The 19,665-nt window shown below is 39.2% G+C and overlaps 1 protein-coding gene across 5 annotated transcripts in view; it reads left to right on the forward strand.

Moving 5' to 3' along the window:
• The first annotated feature begins 979 nt into the window (after positions 1–979).
• Positions 980–19,665, forward strand: part of RPS6KA3 (ribosomal protein S6 kinase A3) — a 105,694-nt gene continuing 87,008 nt past the window's right edge. The window contains exon 1 of one of the 5 annotated variants that reach the window (XM_057717867.1): positions 980–1,397. Coding sequence is in view for 1 of the 5 variants with exons in the window: in XM_057717859.1 (XP_057573842.1) it covers positions 1,329–1,397 (69 nt within the window). In the remaining 4 variants the exon portion in view is untranslated. The remainder of the gene's footprint in view (positions 1,398–19,665) is intronic. The other 4 variants (XM_057717859.1, XM_057717860.1, XM_057717864.1 and 1 more) reach the window with 4 other exon arrangements.

Below are 19,665 nucleotides of genomic sequence, written 5' to 3' on the forward strand. Positions count from 1 at the left end.
TAGGGCTTCCCTATTTCGGGCGGGAGGAGTTAGAAGCCCTCCCTCTTTCCCCTCCTCCACCCACCGCCAGCCTGATTTTAATCTAATCTTTTATTTAAAGTCAACAGAAGAGCAGGAACCCCGGGATCCTGCCAAGAAGATATTTTTAAATAATTCCCCAACCTCTGCCGAGAGGGGCAGCCTTAAAGAACCTCCTTGTTTTCTCCTTCGTGAAGATTTAGGCAGCGGGGAGCCGAAAGGGGGGGAGGGGGTGGGGGCGAGCTTGGAGGGTCGAGCCTGAAGCCCCAGGGCTCTTCGGACTTGGGGAGGGGGGAGGTCGACCCATGCAAGACGAACTAATTCCAAATATTAAAACTATAGCACAAGAGCGTCAATTTGGAGAGCCTTGATTCAAACCGAGAGCCGAACCCCCAGGCGGCTCCGGGACACGAAGCCTTCCTTGTCCCCGTCGTGGGGGGTGGAGGGGCAGGTGAATGCCCATCGTGTGACCCTGAGAGAGGGCGGGTCCTGGGCCATTACGGGATGTGCCCATAGACTCGGTGCGCCCACATGCACCCACGGAAAAATCGGGCCGAAAGACACCCTACGCCCCCTCCCCGGGCCCTTGGCACTGTACTGCGCCCCCTGAGCCTCGCCCATCTCCCTCCCTAGCTGGGCGGGGACCACTATTCTCTACATCCCCGAAGAGCCTTCAACCTGCTCGGACCCGTGGCACTTAGAAACTCCCAGCCTTTCGCACCTCCTCCCTTTCCCCTTTTTTCCCCACCTCCCGCCGACGCCCCCAGATCTCTCCGGCTCGCCCTTCCTGAAAGAAGGCGAGGCCCAGAAGCTGAGGCTGAGGCGAGGAAGGAGGGACCAGCGAAGCGCCGCGGCCAGGGGCGTGTCTTCCCAGGCCCCGCCCCCGGGTGCGCGCGGCGGTGGCGGCGGCGGCCGAGCCTCGCTCTGAGAGACAGGTATCGCTTAGGCGCCATGTTGTGAGCGGAAGTGGGGGAGCGCGCGGGGGCCGCTGTTCTGCTGGGAGCGGGCGCGGGAACCGGCGGGGGGGGCGGAGCTGTAGTCCCGGCGGCGGAAGGAGGAGAGGAAGAAAGGGGCGAGACCCGGTGCCCGGCTGCGGCGCGAGGCTTTCGCTCGGCGCGCGGGCGTCTCCATACAGGCGCGCGGTGTTCGAGGGTCGGTGTCGGCGCCGAGCCCTCTCCCCGGCAGCCGACGGTGCTGCTGCAGCTGCTGCCGCCGCTGCTGCCGTGGGGCTCGGACGGCGACGGAGTGGGGCCGGCCGCGGGGCGGGCGGGGAGGGAGGAGGCGGTGAAAGCGGCGGGCCGGGGGGGAAGATGCCGCTGGCGCAGCTGGCGGACCCGTGGCAGAAGATGGCTGTGGAGAGCCCGTCCGACAGCGCTGAGGTGAGTGCAGCCGGGCGGCCGGGGCCGGCGCGCCCCCTCCCCGCGCCCCCGCCGGTTCGCTCCCCACCCGGGAGCCGGCTACTCGGCCCCTTCCTCTGCCGCTCGCGTCTCCCCTCGGTTCGGCATTCCGGTTTGGGTAGTTGGGGTTGGTCTCTTTGCCCTTCTCTTCTTCCCACACGCACCCTCCCCTCTCCTCCCTCGCTCGGGGGGCTCTGGTGTGGTGGCGCGTGGGGTTTGGAGTGGGCGCCTGGGCTTTGCGAGAAGCCGATTTTCATCAACTTTGCGTGGGGGGGGGGGAGCGGGAGGTGGAGCGGGGGCCGGCGAGGAGTTGGGAAGTTTGGCCCTGCCTGGTCGGGGGCTCCCCTGGACCCTGGTGACTTTGGGGGATGCTGGAGGGGTGTGGATTGGTTTTGCTGGGGAGCGGGGACTCTCGAGTCCGGCCTGGAGAGAGGGTTGTCCTGGGGAGCCAGGCGCGCGAGGGCAGGAACGGCCCAGGGCAGGGGTGGCGACCTGTGGGGGGGGTTTCGGGTAAGGGGTGCAGGACAGCCAAGGGTTTTTGCCTCCCGCCATCTGCCGCAGCGGTTTCTGCTGCTGCAAAGGAGAAAGTGGAAGTCTAAGGTTCTCCATCCCCCCCCCCCGCCCCGTTTCTGAGGTCGCTGAGCTCGAGGACCCCGTCCCTGCGAGCTTAACTTGTTTCCTGTCCATGGAGGTGAGAGGGTGATATTCAAGGGGATCAGCGGCCGCAGTAAAGGGCTCTCTGGTTTTCCTCGCCCGGGATCTGGTGACCGTCCCTGAGATACCCACCCGAGTGACCCAAACCCAGACAATATACCCAAACAGGGCAAAACAAAATTTCCCCGGCTCTTCGCAGCCGCCCCTGTCCCAGAACCAACTCGGGGTCTGCGAAAATAATCCAGAGAAGACCTATTCTAGGGCATCAGCTCTCCTCTCCGGAGCGGAAAATCAATTCCTGATGGTGGCGCGTCTGTGATTCTTTCTTCTTGACTTTTTGCTGTCTTCTATTCCCCACAGCGGACTTTGGGGGATTACAGGATGATAGGCTGCGTGTGTGTAATAGTTACTGAGTGAGTGACCCCATTTCTGGAAAGCATGACTGAAGCGCGGGGGTGGAATGGGGCAGGCTCTGATGAGTGGTGTACTTGGCGGCAGCCGCTGCCCTGCCGGCCTCCGCAGTGTGAGAGGTGGATAGGGTTACTGGTTACGTCAGTAAGACCGAGGCTCAGTTTGATCTGAGATGCGGGACACTTGCATTCTCGGGTAGAATGGAGGGGGAGGGGAACGGGGATGAGTTCAAATCACTTTGCACTTTTTTCCTAGTCACCTCCGCTGCTGTATAAAATGTTTACTTGCTCTCCTTATCGCAAGCAGAGTTGTAATAGTGGTTACGGTTGGTGCTTAGTATCTTGCGACTTGGATCATATTTTTAAAACGTGAACGAAACGCTGCTCTTCAGTAGAAAACACTTTGCTAGATGTTTTCTAAAAAAATTTTTTTAAAGGAAATAATGTTTTTAAGTCTGGCAGAATTAGGACAATTTCATTTAAAATTGTTAGCCAGTCTAATACTGTAAATTTTTTTGTAAGAAAATCAAATTTTAAATGTTTAATCATTTTTTGAATTGGATAGTGTGAAAAATAGTGCGCCCGCGGCTCTTTTCATTCATTTTTTCTGAAGGAAATTTTTTTTTGACACAGGGACAGTTTTGTAATCAGTTAACACTCCATACCTCCAGAATCTTTCATTAAGTTATATAGCTAAAAGGTTAATAAAATATGTTCCCGAAGTGCCGACCTTGTGGAAAGAAATTGAATTTGCTTTGAGCCTGATTTTTGGATGCAAACGTTAACATTTGCAACTCGTAATCAGTCCACATTTCTGCTTGGCACGCATCAATGTGTTAAAAAAGAAGTCATTTAAAATTCCACCTGATCCTTTTTCTATATAGCATACATTTAGATAAGGAAAGCACAAAACTAATGTTTATTTAGCACTTACTATATGCCAGATAACTGTGCTCATACTGTTTCATTTTATCCTTCCTGTGACCCAACAGAGCAGGATTATGGTCCCCATTGTTACAGATTAAGAAACCGATCTCAGAAGTTAAGGGCACAAAGATTATAAATAGTAAATGGCAGAGCCATAATTCAAAGCCAGGTGGATATAATTCATGTGCTTTGCTTTATTCTAGGGTAGCTGTTTCAAATCTTTTGTGGAAAAAGATCAGAGTATAAATAAATAAGCCAGTAGTTAGAGGTCATGTATTTTTCAAAAACAATGATGGTATTATAAGATGTCTCATTTGTTAAATCCTATTTATTTCAGTTACTGTCATGGTTTCCAGAACCTGGCAGATAGGTTTCCACAATTTGCCATTTTCAAATAATTTTCTTGATATTCTGGCATAAAGTATGTCAGTCAGAGCCAGTGTTGCCTAGATTTATTAAAACTAGGTTTTAACAAATTGCCTTTAGATATTTTATTGCCTTTAGTTGTTACGCTGTTTCAAGTAACTTACTTCTGATACAAATTTGGAAATGCTGAAGCCAAGAAGGAAAAGGTTGAAAATTTTCATTTGGAAATCTAATATTGGACTTAATATTAAGCTTACTTTTATGGCATCTCCTCCCCAGGAAGTTCTTATCAGTGAATAATTGTATTTTACTAGAGTAAAATAATTTAAAAAAAAGTCATTTGAGTACAAACACCAAAAATGTTTCTCTTCAGGCTAAAAGATTTCAGGGTTGATCTCTATAGAAATTTACATTTATGGTCTGAGACTTCTTTTTTCTCTCTCTGTATCCTCAGCACTTAACACAGTGCCTGGCACATACATAGTATAGGCCCCCTAGATGATGGTGACTTAATTATGAAGGTCAGGAATAGGCTGATTATCAATCTTATCTCTCTTCTTATCATTTTAATCTTACATTGAAATATGAGCAATCTTAAAAGAACTGAGTACCTCAGCAAAAGTACAGGCAGTTTCTTCATTCCTTTACATGTCTTCTTGACCTCACACAGGTCTCATGGTGCTCAAAACAAAAAAACCCTTGTGATTGAACTCAAACATGGGTCAGAATATGATAGGCTAGAACTATGCCAAATGTTTAAAGAAGCAAATTTAGAATAATAAAGGAAGTACTATGTAAGCAAAGTCAAGGTTGGTACGTGATTAAAAACAAAATAGCTTCCTAAATAGTCCAGGTGAATTCAGAACTTTTTAATGAGTTATTTAAAGATGCTAGTGTGCTTTTGAATATTTGACTGTTAAGGAGATGGATATCAAGGGATTGTGGCTATTCTGTTCTACAAACTCTTGCCACTGCCCTCAGGGACATTTACTGGATCATAAGCCTGACCTAAAGTGACAGTTTTTTTCCTCAGTGTTAGTAAAGATAAATTATAGTAAACTTAAATATGCATGCTTCAAAAATAATAAAATTAAGGAGGTTCTTTTTGCTTTATAGAAATGTGTTATGTAAAAATAGCTACCTTGCATTCCTTTAAATAACAAGTACACATAATGCATTGAAAAATATTATCTATATAAATATTTATAAAAAATGAGACCCTTGTTTTGGAAATCATCATCACTGGGTGTGCAGCCATTTTTAACCTCAAAGATTATATTGGATTCTATAGTATTTCCACTATATCAATATTAGATTTCTTACATTTCATCTGTAGGGAAAAACATTCTATTAAAGTGTGATCTTTGGTTTTGAAAAAAAATATGTTTTATTAAGTTTCTTTTCCTTTTCCTGTTTCATTTTTACCACCTTTCAGGTTTTTTTCTTTCCCCCAAGTGAAGATCTGAGGAGAGGACAGGTATTGTTACATGTCAACTGTCTAGTAACTGTGACACATTATTGAACACTTTGTTGTTTTCAATGATTATAATATCAGATATCAGTTTTTGTGAAACTAAAATTTAGGAAGGTTTGCTTTATTTTGGCAGCTTGATCCTGTACTACTGGGGTTAATCCAAAATGAGAAACTTCTTTGATACATTTAAATTTTAAGATAAAGAGAGAAACTGCCAATTAAAGAAACAAGTATAGGCAGACTTTGCCTTTTCATTAGTGTGTTTCTGGGAATCACAATGAGTATATCTTATTTTTATATAAGAAGAGTGGCATAGTTGGGATTTGCACTCTTGACCAAGGACATGACATTCAGTAAATTATGGAATGATCAAAAATACAGCAGGTCATTTATCAGAAGTCTGAATTGTGGGAGAATTGTTCTAAAAGTTTTTTTAAATTTATCATCCACCAAAAAATTTATACTATTGTGATCATTAACAAGATTTGCTCTAGAGTTCCATGCTCAGGGACATGTCATCTGCCAGGCTGTGAATGATGAGTGACGTCAAGTGGCCCAGTTCGTCCAGTGCATACTGGATGCTTTAGACCCAGTGGTTCACATTACAGTGTACAACAGTGACATCTTGGTGGTCTCTTGGTAATGCATGAATGCAATAGTGCTCAGTTGTTTATGTGTTTTGGTGGATAATAAGTTTTAAAGCATTGGAATGCAATTGAGCAAATGTATATTTTACATCCCTTTCTCCATTTCACGTAATAGAAAAAAAAAACAAGCAACTGCATTTTAATACTTGGCATTGGATTCCTACCCCCACCCCCTGCCACTTTAGGATTTGATAGTTTCCTGTATCATTAATCTGGAACAATTATCAAATCTCAAATACTCTGGTTTTTCAATTTAATACCAAACAGCATAGAAGCAAAGATAAAACAACTGTAAATTTTAATCGTTAAGTAAAATGTGTCAAGTTAACAAAATAAACAAATATACTATATACGTTGTATAAAAACAGAATAAAATATATCCATATAGAACATAACTATCATTTAATACATTTGGCTATTTTAAGCAAATACATTGGTTACTAGCAATTAAATATTTCAATTTTACTTATTCCACTTCGTGGAATAATTTTGGAGTATGGCAGAGTGTTAAAGAACATAAACTTTGGAGCCATGAAGACCTGGGTTTGAGCTGTGCCTCTGCCACTTAATATCTTTGTAATGTTATGCAAGTTATTTAATGTCTCTATGCTTCAACCTTCTAATCTGTAAAATAGGTGTGAAAATAATATCTACCTCATGGGTTTGTGGTGAGAATTAAATGATAATATATGTAAAGCACTTTGTTCAGTACATGGTTTAAGTGTTTAATAAATAATAGTTAAAATGAATCATCTCTCAAACAGAACTGTCTTAGGAAGTTCTGTGTTTTTCTTCTGGGGTAATTATTCCAGAATCAAACAGAACAATTAAAAATGGTTTGTTTGATTGATGTATTTACACAGAACCTTTATAATATCTGAATATAATTGTAAGAGTAAGGTGAACAGAAGTCCCTTGAATCTTATCCTTTTTTGTATTGTTCTCTTCAGTATTGTCTTTAGAGGGGGGGAACACATAAAGAACATTTTGAAGAATATGTGTGGAAGAAGGAAGAAAAGATAGTATGTTCATATTTCAACATTGCTCAAATTGGAAGCCCCCTCACAATCCATGGCATGTCAGTGTTTAATTAGCAGGGTTTTTTTTTCCATTAGTGATATGTAAGATAATATATACACATCTTACACATGATGGTGTCTTATAATTGATGAAATATGATATACCCTACATGTCAACCTCTTGAAGGAAGTGTGCCTCTGAAGATATAAATTCAATAGTATCAATAGGTAGAATTTTAACTTACTTTCTAAAAAGTACCAAAACAAAAATGTGCACACCTTTTTATATTTTAGGATCAGTCCAGTTAATTTCATTTTTTAGGGACAGAAATTAATATGGCATACCTCCCTCCCCATTACTGTAAACACATTTGTTTTGGTTGTTTGAATATGCCTTGAGTAGCTGGGTTATTCTGTCTAGAAATACAATCCTTTGGAGTTTATTCTATGTGATACTGGTACTTAAGGAACTTTCAGTAGTACATTTGGTATTTTCAACTGAGAAATCTCTGAAAATTTTCAAAATGTGTCTGTGTCCCAACAACCATCTTCTCCCTACAAAAAAAAAAAAAAAAGAAAAAAAAGAGAGCATGACATAATCAAATAAATTTGGGGATTGTGGAATTAAATGAGATCTGACCAATGTCTTTACTGCATAACATCTTAGAACTTTTAAAATGATGATGTGCATGATGAATCTGCAAAAAGGAAATAGCTCACAGCATTTGAGACTTGATGTCAGCACCCCTTTTTCATGAACCACCTATCGAAGTCTCAAAGGACACCAGTGCTTTGCAGAACACAGTTTTGGAAAGTCTGATAACTACAGTAACATGATCCATATTGCCTGGAAACAAGCTGTTATGTTTAATTGACTGTATCAAAGCTTTTTTTCTGTAACTGTCAAGAGTTTTTGTTTCATTTTGAATTGGAGTCTATCTAAATTAATTTGGGTAACAATTTTCCATCTTAATAGTGGACTAAAAATTTAAATACAATAATTTAAATAAAAGTTTTAAATAATTTAAACTTCTTAAATTCAATGTTCTGAAAGTTAATGGTCATATTCTACCTTAATATCAAGCTAATTGCCCCTACTGAATGGCCCCCTCATTGACTTGCTCTGTAACTTATTTTTAATATTCAGTTTTTTTTTAAAACTTATCATTTGCTATTTTATGCGGCTGTCAATCTGTCTACCTCTCCCATTCTTTTTTAATTAATTGCTTCAAACTTACAGTTACTAGAAAACAGCTAGCATTAACATTAACGATATTTTGATGCAGCTATTTTTAACTTGGGACCATTGTTACTTCATCTTTTAAAAAGAATTTACACTTACAGCTTACCAAATAATGTAAAATGACTTCCTTACCCTTTTTCTGATCTCTGCCCGTCATATACACATACCTCTGGATTCAGGGGTATTTGATGGGTGTATTACCTACTAACAAACAGTGATTTTATGCTTCAACATACCATCATTGAATAGTTCAATTACTGGCATTACCTACTCTGAAGATTACCTTCTTCTCTTGAAGGTGTCAGCTAGAAAGGAATGTGAATGAACTAAAGATCAGGCAGCTGCAAGATGGAAAGCTAGCCTACTGCCCCACCTGGAGTCCGCTCTCCACATTTTCTTTTGGAGGGTATTTTTGTGTTTTGTTTTGTTTTTCATGAAATAGTGCTAGTTTCCTGAATATTAGATAACTACATTTATGTGTAAATCCAAAAGCACTTTTATACTTCCTATCAGTCTTCTCCTCTATTAGTACAAATAGAATTACAGCAGTAGCATAACTTAAATCAGATTTGCCCATCTTAACTAATACTCTATCCATGGTTTCTTACATACCTTAAAAACTAATTATGTTTTATCTACCGTGTTAATTGATTTTTGTAATCTTACATATGATGATGATCTCATCTTCATATCTGACCTGGTCATCTAGATTTCTGTGAGCTTGCCTCTAATCCTTTGGCCCACAAAGCTTGTTATAGGAAACTTGGTTCAGTCATTTGATATGTGTTAGAAGCAGATGTCAAATGATAGCCTGAAACAAAAGTTCATTTTGACATTAATAGATTGAAGTGCATCTCAACTGCTGTGTTTTGTGAGAAATCTTCACTCCAGAAATCTTGTAGAATCTATACTAAAAACCTCAGTTACCCGGGATGTTATTTCACTTCTTCACGTTAAGGAGCAGAAGAGTTTATCTGAAAACAATATAAAATAATAGGAAAGATTCGCTTAAAAAAATCAACTCCTAGGTGGGCACCATTCAGTAGCCACAAGCCACATGTGGTCACTGAGTACTTGAAGTGTGGGTAGTATGGCTGAGGAACTGAATTTTTAAATTAACTTTAATTAATTCAAATTTTCATAGTCATCTGTGTGGCTATTGGCTACCACATTGAACAGCACAGTTCTAGATTATAGAATTAGTGCAAATTGAGCTCTTTTTCTACACCAGTGTTTTTCAGCTCTACCTTCTATCACTTGTATTTTTGAAATTAATAGGCTAAAGCTTTTTCTAAATGAAAAATATATTTAATGTGCTTTTTCAAATTATATTTAATCAGCTTTGTCTTGTCTCTCTTCTACCCTAAAGATTTTTATAAGTCCTCCTAAGTAGTATATGCCCCTCAAATAACCATTCTGCACTTTCTACAACTTTAATAATTCCACAGTGAGATTTCTCATTCAAGTGATAACATAGAATTATTGAGGAAATTTAGCTATCAAAAGTGGTGCATTATGTTCAATATACTGTGCTAATTAATACTGGGAAAGTAGATTGATACATCTTTGAAATTAACATTTACTGAAAGCCCTCTCTGACTAGAGGTTTTGTGTATATCAACTTGAATGAGGTAGATGTAATTAACTTCAACTTACCTATGAGGAAACTGAAGCCTAGGGAGGTAAAGTAACTTGCTTGTGGTTGCACAGCTATTAAGCAGAGGAGGCAGGGTTCAAACACCAGTTCTCAAAGACTGCAAATTCCATCGATTTTCCACTAGACTGCCCTGCTTTGGTTGAGAACAGCATATAGGTGAGTGACTCAGTCTAGATGACACCTCCTCGTAAGGGAGAAAGGGTCCAGGTGGTTTGTACTGAGCAGATGTTTTTACGGGAATGTATAGGTAGCCTTAGAAAAGCAAAAATTACTCGCCAAATACAGCATGGGTAAAATAAGCTTTTGTGAGCTGGCCTGAGAAACAGCATTTGTGACATCTTATGGGAAATTTTTTTGAGATTTCTAAACAACTATCTTACAAGTGAGAATTTGAAACAAAAACTACTGTACTTGAAAAGGGGGATTTGCCCAGATGTAACTTAATACCTCTCCATACAGAAGCCCTTAGGTGTGTGCTTGAGTAACTGTGCTCTGTTTTTTAATTGCAGCTTATTAAATCATTACCTCTTGATATTTGCATCTTTTCAGAAAAAATCTATTTGACTTTCCCTCAGAGTGCCAGAAAACAGGATCTGGCTCAACCTGAAAAAGTTGCCAATTATCTTGCTACAGTAAAAGAAAAGGAAATTTAAAGAAACTTTACACAATCATTGGTGGCCTTTTTCCCCCCTTTGGGTTTTTTAACTCTTAGGTTAAATAGCCCTAGTTAATCTTTTTAAAAAATTGAGATATGATTTATATACCACAAAATTTCACCCTCGTAAAGTATACAATTCAGTGGTCTTTAGTATAGTCACAAAGTTGTGCAACCATCACCACTGTCTTAACTCCAGAACATTGTCATCACCTCCAAAATCCCATACTCATTAGCAGTTACTCCCTATTTCCTCCTTCCCCCAGCCCCTGGCAACTAATAATCTAATTTCTGTCTCTATAGATTAGCCTACTCTGAACATTTCATATTAGTGGAGTCATATGATATGTGGCCTTTGTGTCTGACATCATTCACTTAACATAATGTTCTCAGGGTTCATCAATGTTGCAGCATGTGTCAGTGCTTCATTTTTGTGGCTAATATTCTGTTGTGTGGTTATAGCAGTTTTGTTTATCCATTTATCTGTTGGTAGACATTTGGATTATTTCCACTTTTTGGCTATTATAAATAACGCTGCTATGAACATTTGTATACAAGTTTTCAGTGAACATGTTTTCAGTTCTCTTGGGTATATGCCTAGGAGTGGAATTGCTCTGTCATGTGGTAAGTCTATATTTAATATTTTGAAGAACTGCCAGATTGTTTTCCAACTGGTTTGTACCATTTTACATTTGCACCAGCAACGCATGAGGGTTTCAGTTTCTCCACATCCTCACCAACACTTGTTATTGTTTTTTTTCATTATAACCACCCTAATGTGTTTGAAAGTGATATCTCATTGTGGTTTTGATTTACATTTTTCTAATGACTGGGAATGTGAAGGATGTTTTCATGTGCTTATTGTCTGCTTGTATCCATAATTCTTGTTTATTTTGTTGTTGATTTGGGGACTTAAATGGAGTTTTGCTCTAATGCTGATACAGAAAATCCTTATCTATGCCATGATATATATATAGTTCTCAAAAAACTTAGTTTCAGTTTTTACTTTTAAAAGATTTCCTTAATTTTCAGATATGATAAATAAAAAGCTTTTTCTAGAACAATGGCTTTCTAACTGGGTGAATAGAGCCCTCCATTCTATGGAAGTATCTTAGGATACCTCATCACGTGGGCCACACCTTCTCCCAGTCATAGCAGAAGTTCTAGAGGAACACAACAAGGAGTTAAAAGATTAATTATAAAAAAAATTATAGAAAGCAAAAACTGAGGCAGTGATATTTTTCCTTACGGTCTCCTCAGTCTTGTTATATTATTCTGTAGTTTCTTATTTAAAGCAAGAGTACAGGAATTAATTGAAGTTCAATCAAAACAAAGAGTCTAGAATCTCTGAAATTAAATATGTCAACAAATAAATGAATTTTCAAGGATCCATCTCTTAAAGTGAAATATACAGATGTTTCATTTAAAGAAGTAAAACTGCAAAGCAAAACCCCTGTTGGCCTTCTTTCCTTCAAGTTTCTGCTGGCTTTTGGTATAATTCAAGAAGAAGAACTATCACAATGGATGTTGATAGCAGTAAGGGGGGGTTACTTAAAGAGAGAAATGTCACAGTCAAGTTAAAAAATAAGATTTTCCTTGGATTATTAAAAAGAGGAGCTCAAAATGAGGGGGTTTTTTTAAAGATTTTTTTTTAGGTGGCCCATTTTTAAAGTCTTTATTGAATTTGTTACAGTATTGCGTCTGTTTTATGTTTTGGTTTTTTGGCCATGAGGCATGTGGGATCTTAGCTCCCCAACCAGGGATGGAACCTGCACCCCTTGCTTTGGAAGGCGAAGTCTTAACCACTGGACTGCCAGGGGAGTCCCTCAAAATGAGTTTTAAAGCGGTCTTTTCCCCCGGGCTGTTCTGAATTTGTGTAGTATAGTGATAGGTGATAATGAATGAAATAGAATTCTTTCCTTTGGAATATGATAGTGTGAAAGTGCTGAGGTGGACAGGCAGTTGAATAACATGAAGCAAGCTAAATTAGCCAGGAATGATATAAACATAATTAGAGCTTTAGGGGAAAATTATGATCTATGATGTTATAGCAGTTTTCCATAGTGCATTTTTAACCATAATGTGGAAACCTAGAAAATAAATGTCATTACCCCAAACATTCAATAAAGTTTCTTTACACACACACACACACACACACACACAGAAAATGTTATTTTCAACATAAAAATTAATCACTTGGAGAAGACTTCTGGTTCTGCCAAGACAGAGGAGTCCTTTTCCTCCTAGGTCTTCCTTTACAACTAAAACACCTAAGACATCACAACAAGCAAGCACAGAAACACTCTGAAAGTGGAAATAAGAAGGAAGACTGCCTACAGACTTTGGGACTAAAGGAATGACACAGATAGTGAGTTCCCTGGATATTCTTATTGCCTTCCATATATCCTGGACAGGGTGTTTTGTAAAAACCTCCAATCTGGAACCACCAACAGGCACAAATAAAGAAGGCTCCAAGAAAAGCCTGTTCTCTTTAGCCAGATGACTGGGGAAAGGGTAGGCTAACAACATTAAACCTTTTTGGCAATATCCACCCTACTGTAGCTAAACACCAACAGAAAAACCCCACCCTACTCCTAAGAAGCAAGTGGCAATGTTTGGATTCCTCCACCCAGTGGTATTGGCTGGGCAGATCAGGGGCCTAATCTCCCCTTCCCTGTGCAGGGACCTGATATTCCCTCACCACCACCCCTGTCCCACTCCCTACAGAAGGAGGTGGTGTTCTCACTAGGGTAGTGTCAGTGGGGTCCAGCAGCCAGTTGAGCCTCCACCCTAACCTGGAAGCAATGAGACATAACAGGGTGGTGTGAGGCAGGGCTAGACCCCACTAAGCCTCCCCTTGCCCTGTGTCAGTGAGGTGCTGAGCCTCCACCCTCACCCAGCATCAACAAGGCAGAACAAGATGGTTGGGGGTGGCCTGGTCAACGCTTCTTCCCTCCTCCCCTGATGCAGTAGGGCCCAGATGCCACCCCCATCTGGCATCTACAAAGTGGAACAGATGTGTGGATGGCAGGGCTGATTGGCACCCCACTTCCCCCTCTCTGCTCTCCTGTTGTCAGCTGGGCCTCTCAGGGAGTTGAACTTTCCACTCTGCCTTGCAGCAACAAAGCAGTGTGAGTCAGCCCTCCACTTCCCCTTTCCCTGTTGTCAGTGGGGTCTGTCAGGGAGCTGAGCTTACACCCCTACTCAGAGGCAATGAGGTGGTGCAGGTTGGTGCTCCACTTTCACTGGGAACAAGAGTGAAGCTGAACTTCCATCCTACCCATGTGCAAAAAAGCAGTGTGAGTCATTGCTCCACTTTTGCCAGGGTGGTGTTGGCGGAGCCCAGCAGGAAGCTGAACATACACACTCACCCTGCCCTCACACTACACCTCAACTGGTAGACTGCCTGCTAAAAAAGATTAAATAGGATCCAGAGTCTTAAAATCTCCAAAATGTCCATTATACACTTGAAATTTACTTATACCAAGAGCCACGAAAATTGCATCATGAATGAGAAAAAAGGCACCAGATACCAACACTGAGATGCTTCAGATATTAGAATTGTCTCACAAGGATTTTAAAACAACCATCGTAAAAATATTTCAGTGAGCAACCACAAACACACTTGAAACAAATGAAAAGTTAGTCTCAGAAAAGAAAGCAGAAGATGGACATTTTAGGACTGAAAAATACAATAACTGAAATAAACTTACTACATGGGCTCAATAGAAGAACAGAGGGACTTCCCTGGCAGTCCAGTGGTTAAGACTCTGTGCTTCCACTCCAGGGGACATGGGTTTGATCCCTGGTTGGGGAACTAAGATGCCACATGTGGCACAGCCAAAAGAATAAAGAAAAAATGGAGATGACTGGAAGACTGGAAAGAATCGATAGAGCGATAGAAATTACTCAATCTGAATAGCAGAGTAAAAATAAACCAAAAAATAAATGAAGAGTGTCTCAGGGGCCTGGGGAACATTAACAGAAGATTTAATATTCATATCACCACAGTCTCAGAAACAGAAAAAAGGTGAACTTGAAGAAATAATGCCTGAAATTTCCCCACTTTGGCAAAAGATGTAAACCTACAGATTCAAGAGGCTGATTGAACTCCAAATAAGGTAAACCTAAAGTAATCCACACCTAGACACATCAAAGTGAAACCTTTGGAAATGTGAAATTGTTTAATGGGTATAGAATTTCAACTTGCAAGATGAAAAAATTCTGGAAATTGGTTGCACTACAATGTGAATATACTTAACATACTGAACTGTACACTAAAAAATTAAGATGGTAAATTTCATGTTAATGTATTTTACCACAGTTAAAATTTTTTTTAAATTCAAACTGAGAGACAATCTTAAAAGCAGTTAGAAATGAACTATTACCTATAGAGGAACAGTGATTCAAATGACAGTAGATCCCACATTAGAAGCCAGAAGGAAATGGCATACTGTTTTTTAAGTGTTGAAAGAAAAGAACTGGCAACCCAGAATTATATACCCAGCGAAAATATCCTTGTAGCACGAAGGTACAGTCAAAGCAGTCTCAGGTAAAGGGAAGCTAGGAGAATGTGTCTGTAACAGACCATGAAAGAATGACTATGGGTAGTTCTTCAAGCAGAAAGAAAATCATAGAAGAAGGATCTGGAACATCAAGAATGACATGAATTCTCCACGTTCTCTTCCAGAAAATAGAAGAGGAAACATATCGCAACTCATTTTTCGAGGCCAGTATTACCCTGATACCAAAACCTAAAGACAGTATAGAAAAGAAAACTATACATCAGCATCCCTTCAGAATATGTACACAGGATCCTCAACAAAATATTAGCAGAACAAATCCAGCAACATATAAAAAGAACTATACAGCATGACCCAAGTGGGTTGTATTCCAAGGATGTAAGACTGGCTCAGTATTCAAAAATCAATGTAGTCCACCATATTAAAGTTGAAGAAAAATATTAATGTGCAAAGCACATGATTAAAGACATGCAGATTGGAAAGGAACAAATAAAAACATCTCTATTTGCAGGTGACATGAGGTCTCCAATGAAAATCCCAAGGAATCTACATAAAACTTAAACTAATAAGTGAGTTCAGCAAAGTTGTAAGGTACAAGATCAGCATACAAGAATAAATTGTGTTTCTATATACTAGCAATGAATGTGTGAAAACCAAAATGAAAAACACAGTGCCATTTGTAATTGTTTACAAAAAATTCTTAGGTATAAATCTAACAAAACATATAGGGCTTGTGTGCTGAAAAGTGAAAAATGTTGATAAATGAAGTCAAAGGTCTTAATAAGTGGAGAGACCTACCATGTTCATACATTAGAAGACTCAGCAGTAAAGATGTCAGTTCTCCCCAAATTCTTCTATAGGTTTAACACAAGCTTATTCTAAAACTTATATGCAAAGGTAAAGGAACTAAAATATCTAAAACAGGATAAAAATAACGTGGGAGTAATCACTTTACCCAACTTTTAGACTTACGAAATAGTTTCAGTAATCAAATTCTGTGGTACTGGTGAAGGGATAAGTACGCTGATCAGTGAAACAGAATGGAGACCCCAGAAATAGACTCATACAAGTACAGCCAACTGATTTTTGTCAAAGGTGCAAAAGCAGTTCAATGAAGGAAGCGTAGATAGCCTTTTCAACAATGGTGCTTGCAGCAATTACACACCCGTAGGTAAAACAATGGATCTCAACCTAAACCTCACACCTTATACAAAAATTAATCCAAAATGGATCATGAATTTAAATATAAAACTCTAAAACGTTTAGAACTTAGATATGAGAGAAAATTTTCCGGACAATGGGCTAGGTGAAGGGTTCATAGATCAGATACCAAAAGCACAGTCCATAAAAGAAAAAAAAATTATTGGACTTCAAAACTCAAAATGTTCGCTCCATGAAAAATATCCTGTTAAGGGGATGAAAAAACAAGCTACAGATTGGGTGAACGTATTTGCACACCTGTATCTGAGACAGCACTTGTATCTAGAATATATATAAAGAACTCTCAAAACTTAACAGTAACAAAGGCAAATAGTCCAATTAGAAATTGGACAAAAGAGAGAAACAGACATTTCATCAGAGAGGATAAATGGATAGCAAATAAGCATATGAAAAGATGTCAACATAGTTAGCTATCAGAGAAATGAAAATTAAAACCACAGTGAGATGTCTGTGTGCTTTTTAGAATAGCCAAAATGAAAAATAGTGACAGTACCTAGTGTTGGTGAGGATGTGGACAAACTGGATCTCTCATACATTGCTAATGGGAAAGTAAAATGATACAGCCTTTTTGAAAAATAGTTTGGCCATCTCTTTAAAAACTAAAGATACACTTATACAATTCCAGCAGTCGCACTCCTGGGCATTTATCCCAGAGAAATGAAAATGTATGTCCACAAAGAAGTCTGTTCATAGCAGCTTTATTTGTAATATCCAAAAGTTAGACACCAAATGTCCTTCAATGGGTGAATGGTTAAACAGGCTGTGGTATGTTCACACCATGAAATATTGGAATACTACTAAACTAAACTAAAAGAAATGAATTATTGATACACACAACTTGGATGAATATCAAGGGAATTCATGCTGAGTGGAAAAAAGTTACATACCATATGATTCCATTTACATAACATTCTTGAAATGACAAAATTGTAGAAATGGAGACTAGATTAGTGGTTTCCAGGGTTAGGAAGAAGGGTGGGAGAGAGGGGTGGATATGGTTATAAAGGGGCAACAAGCAGGATCCTGGTGGCAAAGAACTTTACTCTGGTGGTAGACACAGGAATCTATACATGTGATAAAATGTGGAACACAAGTGCACGCGCACACACACACACACACACACACACACACACACACACGAGAACCTGTAAAACCAGTGATATCTGAGTAAGATCTGGGCATTGTACCAGTATAGTGATATCTGAGTAAGGTCTGGGCATTGTACCAGTATAAATTTCCTGGTCTTGACAGGAGGTTGCGTAAGATGTAACCACTGGGTTAAGGGTATATGGGATCTCTATTATTTGTAATTTCCTGTGAATATATAATCATTTCTAATTTAAAAGTTAGGAAAAAAGTTGAGAAAGCATTAGATAAAATTCAGTGTCTATTCTCAATTAAAAACAGTAAAATAGGAATAGAAGGATGTGTCCTTAATATTATTAAGAAATAGTCTCAGACCAGTAGCTAGCATCATGCTTGATGGAGACATATTATGGGCAATCTCATCAAAACTGCCTGCTGTTTTCACCTCTATTTTGCATTCTAGAGGAGTTTGCTAATGAAGTTAGACAAGAAAATCAGAGTATTCAAAAGAAGGATAAAAGATAACTATTCATAGATGATATAATAATCTATTTAGGTACTCTAAGGAAACCACTAAAAAGATTTGTTAAAACTAATGATAGCCTAATAAGGTGGTATTAAACAGAATATACACTTAAAAATTAAATAGTTTTCCTTGTTAGAAATGATAATGAGAAAAAAGATCTCATTCAAAATAGCAGTAAAAATATTAAATGTCTGGAAATAAACATAAGCAAAGGGCAGGAACTAAAAAAAAATAGTTGCATTAAAGAATAAAGAAGTTGAAAGAAAAGCTAGGTTCTTTAAATTACTTTCAGTAGGATTTGAGGTTTGTTATTTTCTTGTTTGTTTTTTAAAAATTGAGGGTAACTTTTCCTCTATCTTGAGTGAATGTTCCCAGATTTTTAGTTTTTTTCTATTTTCTTTACATTTCTTTTAATTATTTTGTAGCTTATCTGGACAGTTAATACTAACAGTTTTTAGTAGAATGCTCTTATTAATAGTGTTTATGCTTAATACATATACAGCTAGAATTCATTATGGAGCTGTAATTATAAACTATATTTTTCACTTTTTCAGAAATAAACCTTGCTGCCAGGTTGTGTTTATACCTATGGTATTTTTAAATATATATACATATATTTGTATATATATTTAATGAGTGAGTAGTTTGGGTTGTTTTTTCCTAAGTAAATTCAATTCCAAACTTGTCTCATACACTTTGTGTTAACATACAGTTGATATTGCTTGGCTGTTAAGCTCTTTTTTTATTGTGTATTTGAGCAGGTCCTCCTCTGTCTCGTTTCATTTACTTGCAAGCTGTTATTGCTGTCATTTTGTTCATAAGAATGTTTGTAAGACTGTGTGTAAATTTAATTATTTTTAAGTGATTGTTAGTTAACAGCTATGTTATCAGTAACATATATTGGGTTCAGTTCAGCAAACATTTAAGCGCCACTTGTTTTACCGATGAGGAAACAGAGGTTCAGGTAATTTTACCACAGTCACATAGCAAATAAAGCTTGGGCTTTGAAGCTCAGCATAATGGTGTATCTGTTTTAGATATGAGGGCTTCATTAAGCCTCTGGAAACCAGAAGAAATTACTAGACTTTTTCCTGAGACTTAATTAGCCAAACCAAGTAATGCATTAACGAATTATCTAGTACTCAGATTTTTAGCCCTAGAAATGGAAGTGGACCCATTAGGGTAAGGGACTCATCAGAATACTCTCAAGTGTTTGCATTTATCAGTTCCTCTGGCAGGATGAGCGGGAGGAAAGAGAAACTAACGCTTACTGACCACCCAGCATGGCTAAGCATACTATACCGCTAAGCATACTATACTTTATTACCTCCTGCGTAGCTGGTATTCAAATCTTGTAGATTAGAAAACTGAGACTCATGTTAAGTAGCTTGCCCAAAGTCACACCTGTAATAAAGGGCAAAGCCAGGTTCTGAAACTTGATATGTCAGGCTCCAAAGCCCATGATCTTTTCTCTACACTGTGATTTCCCAGACTTACCTAATCACAGGAGTCATCTAAGGTGCCTGTTTAAAAAATGAAATACCAAGCCATGGGGCTTCTGGAACTTCTGATTCCGTTTCGGTTTGGGGTAAGGCCAGGTAGTGTATTATTAACAGGACTCTTAGGTGATTCTGATCATCACACAGGTTTGGGAAATACTGCCAACTCCATGCGGTACTAAGAGGTGGGGTTTGAAGGTGTTAGGAAGGCAGAAATAGCATTTTGAGTACACAGAGGAGCTTAAAAAATGATACTTTACTAATAAAATAAGAATAGTAAGATTGGATTGTGGAAATTATAAAACTGCTTTAGGTTCCTTAATCTGCACAGAAAAACAATGTT

This window comes from Hippopotamus amphibius, chromosome X (assembly GCF_030028045.1).
Source record: "Hippopotamus amphibius kiboko isolate mHipAmp2 chromosome X, mHipAmp2.hap2, whole genome shotgun sequence".
Taxonomy (NCBI): domain Eukaryota; kingdom Metazoa; phylum Chordata; class Mammalia; order Artiodactyla; family Hippopotamidae; genus Hippopotamus; species Hippopotamus amphibius.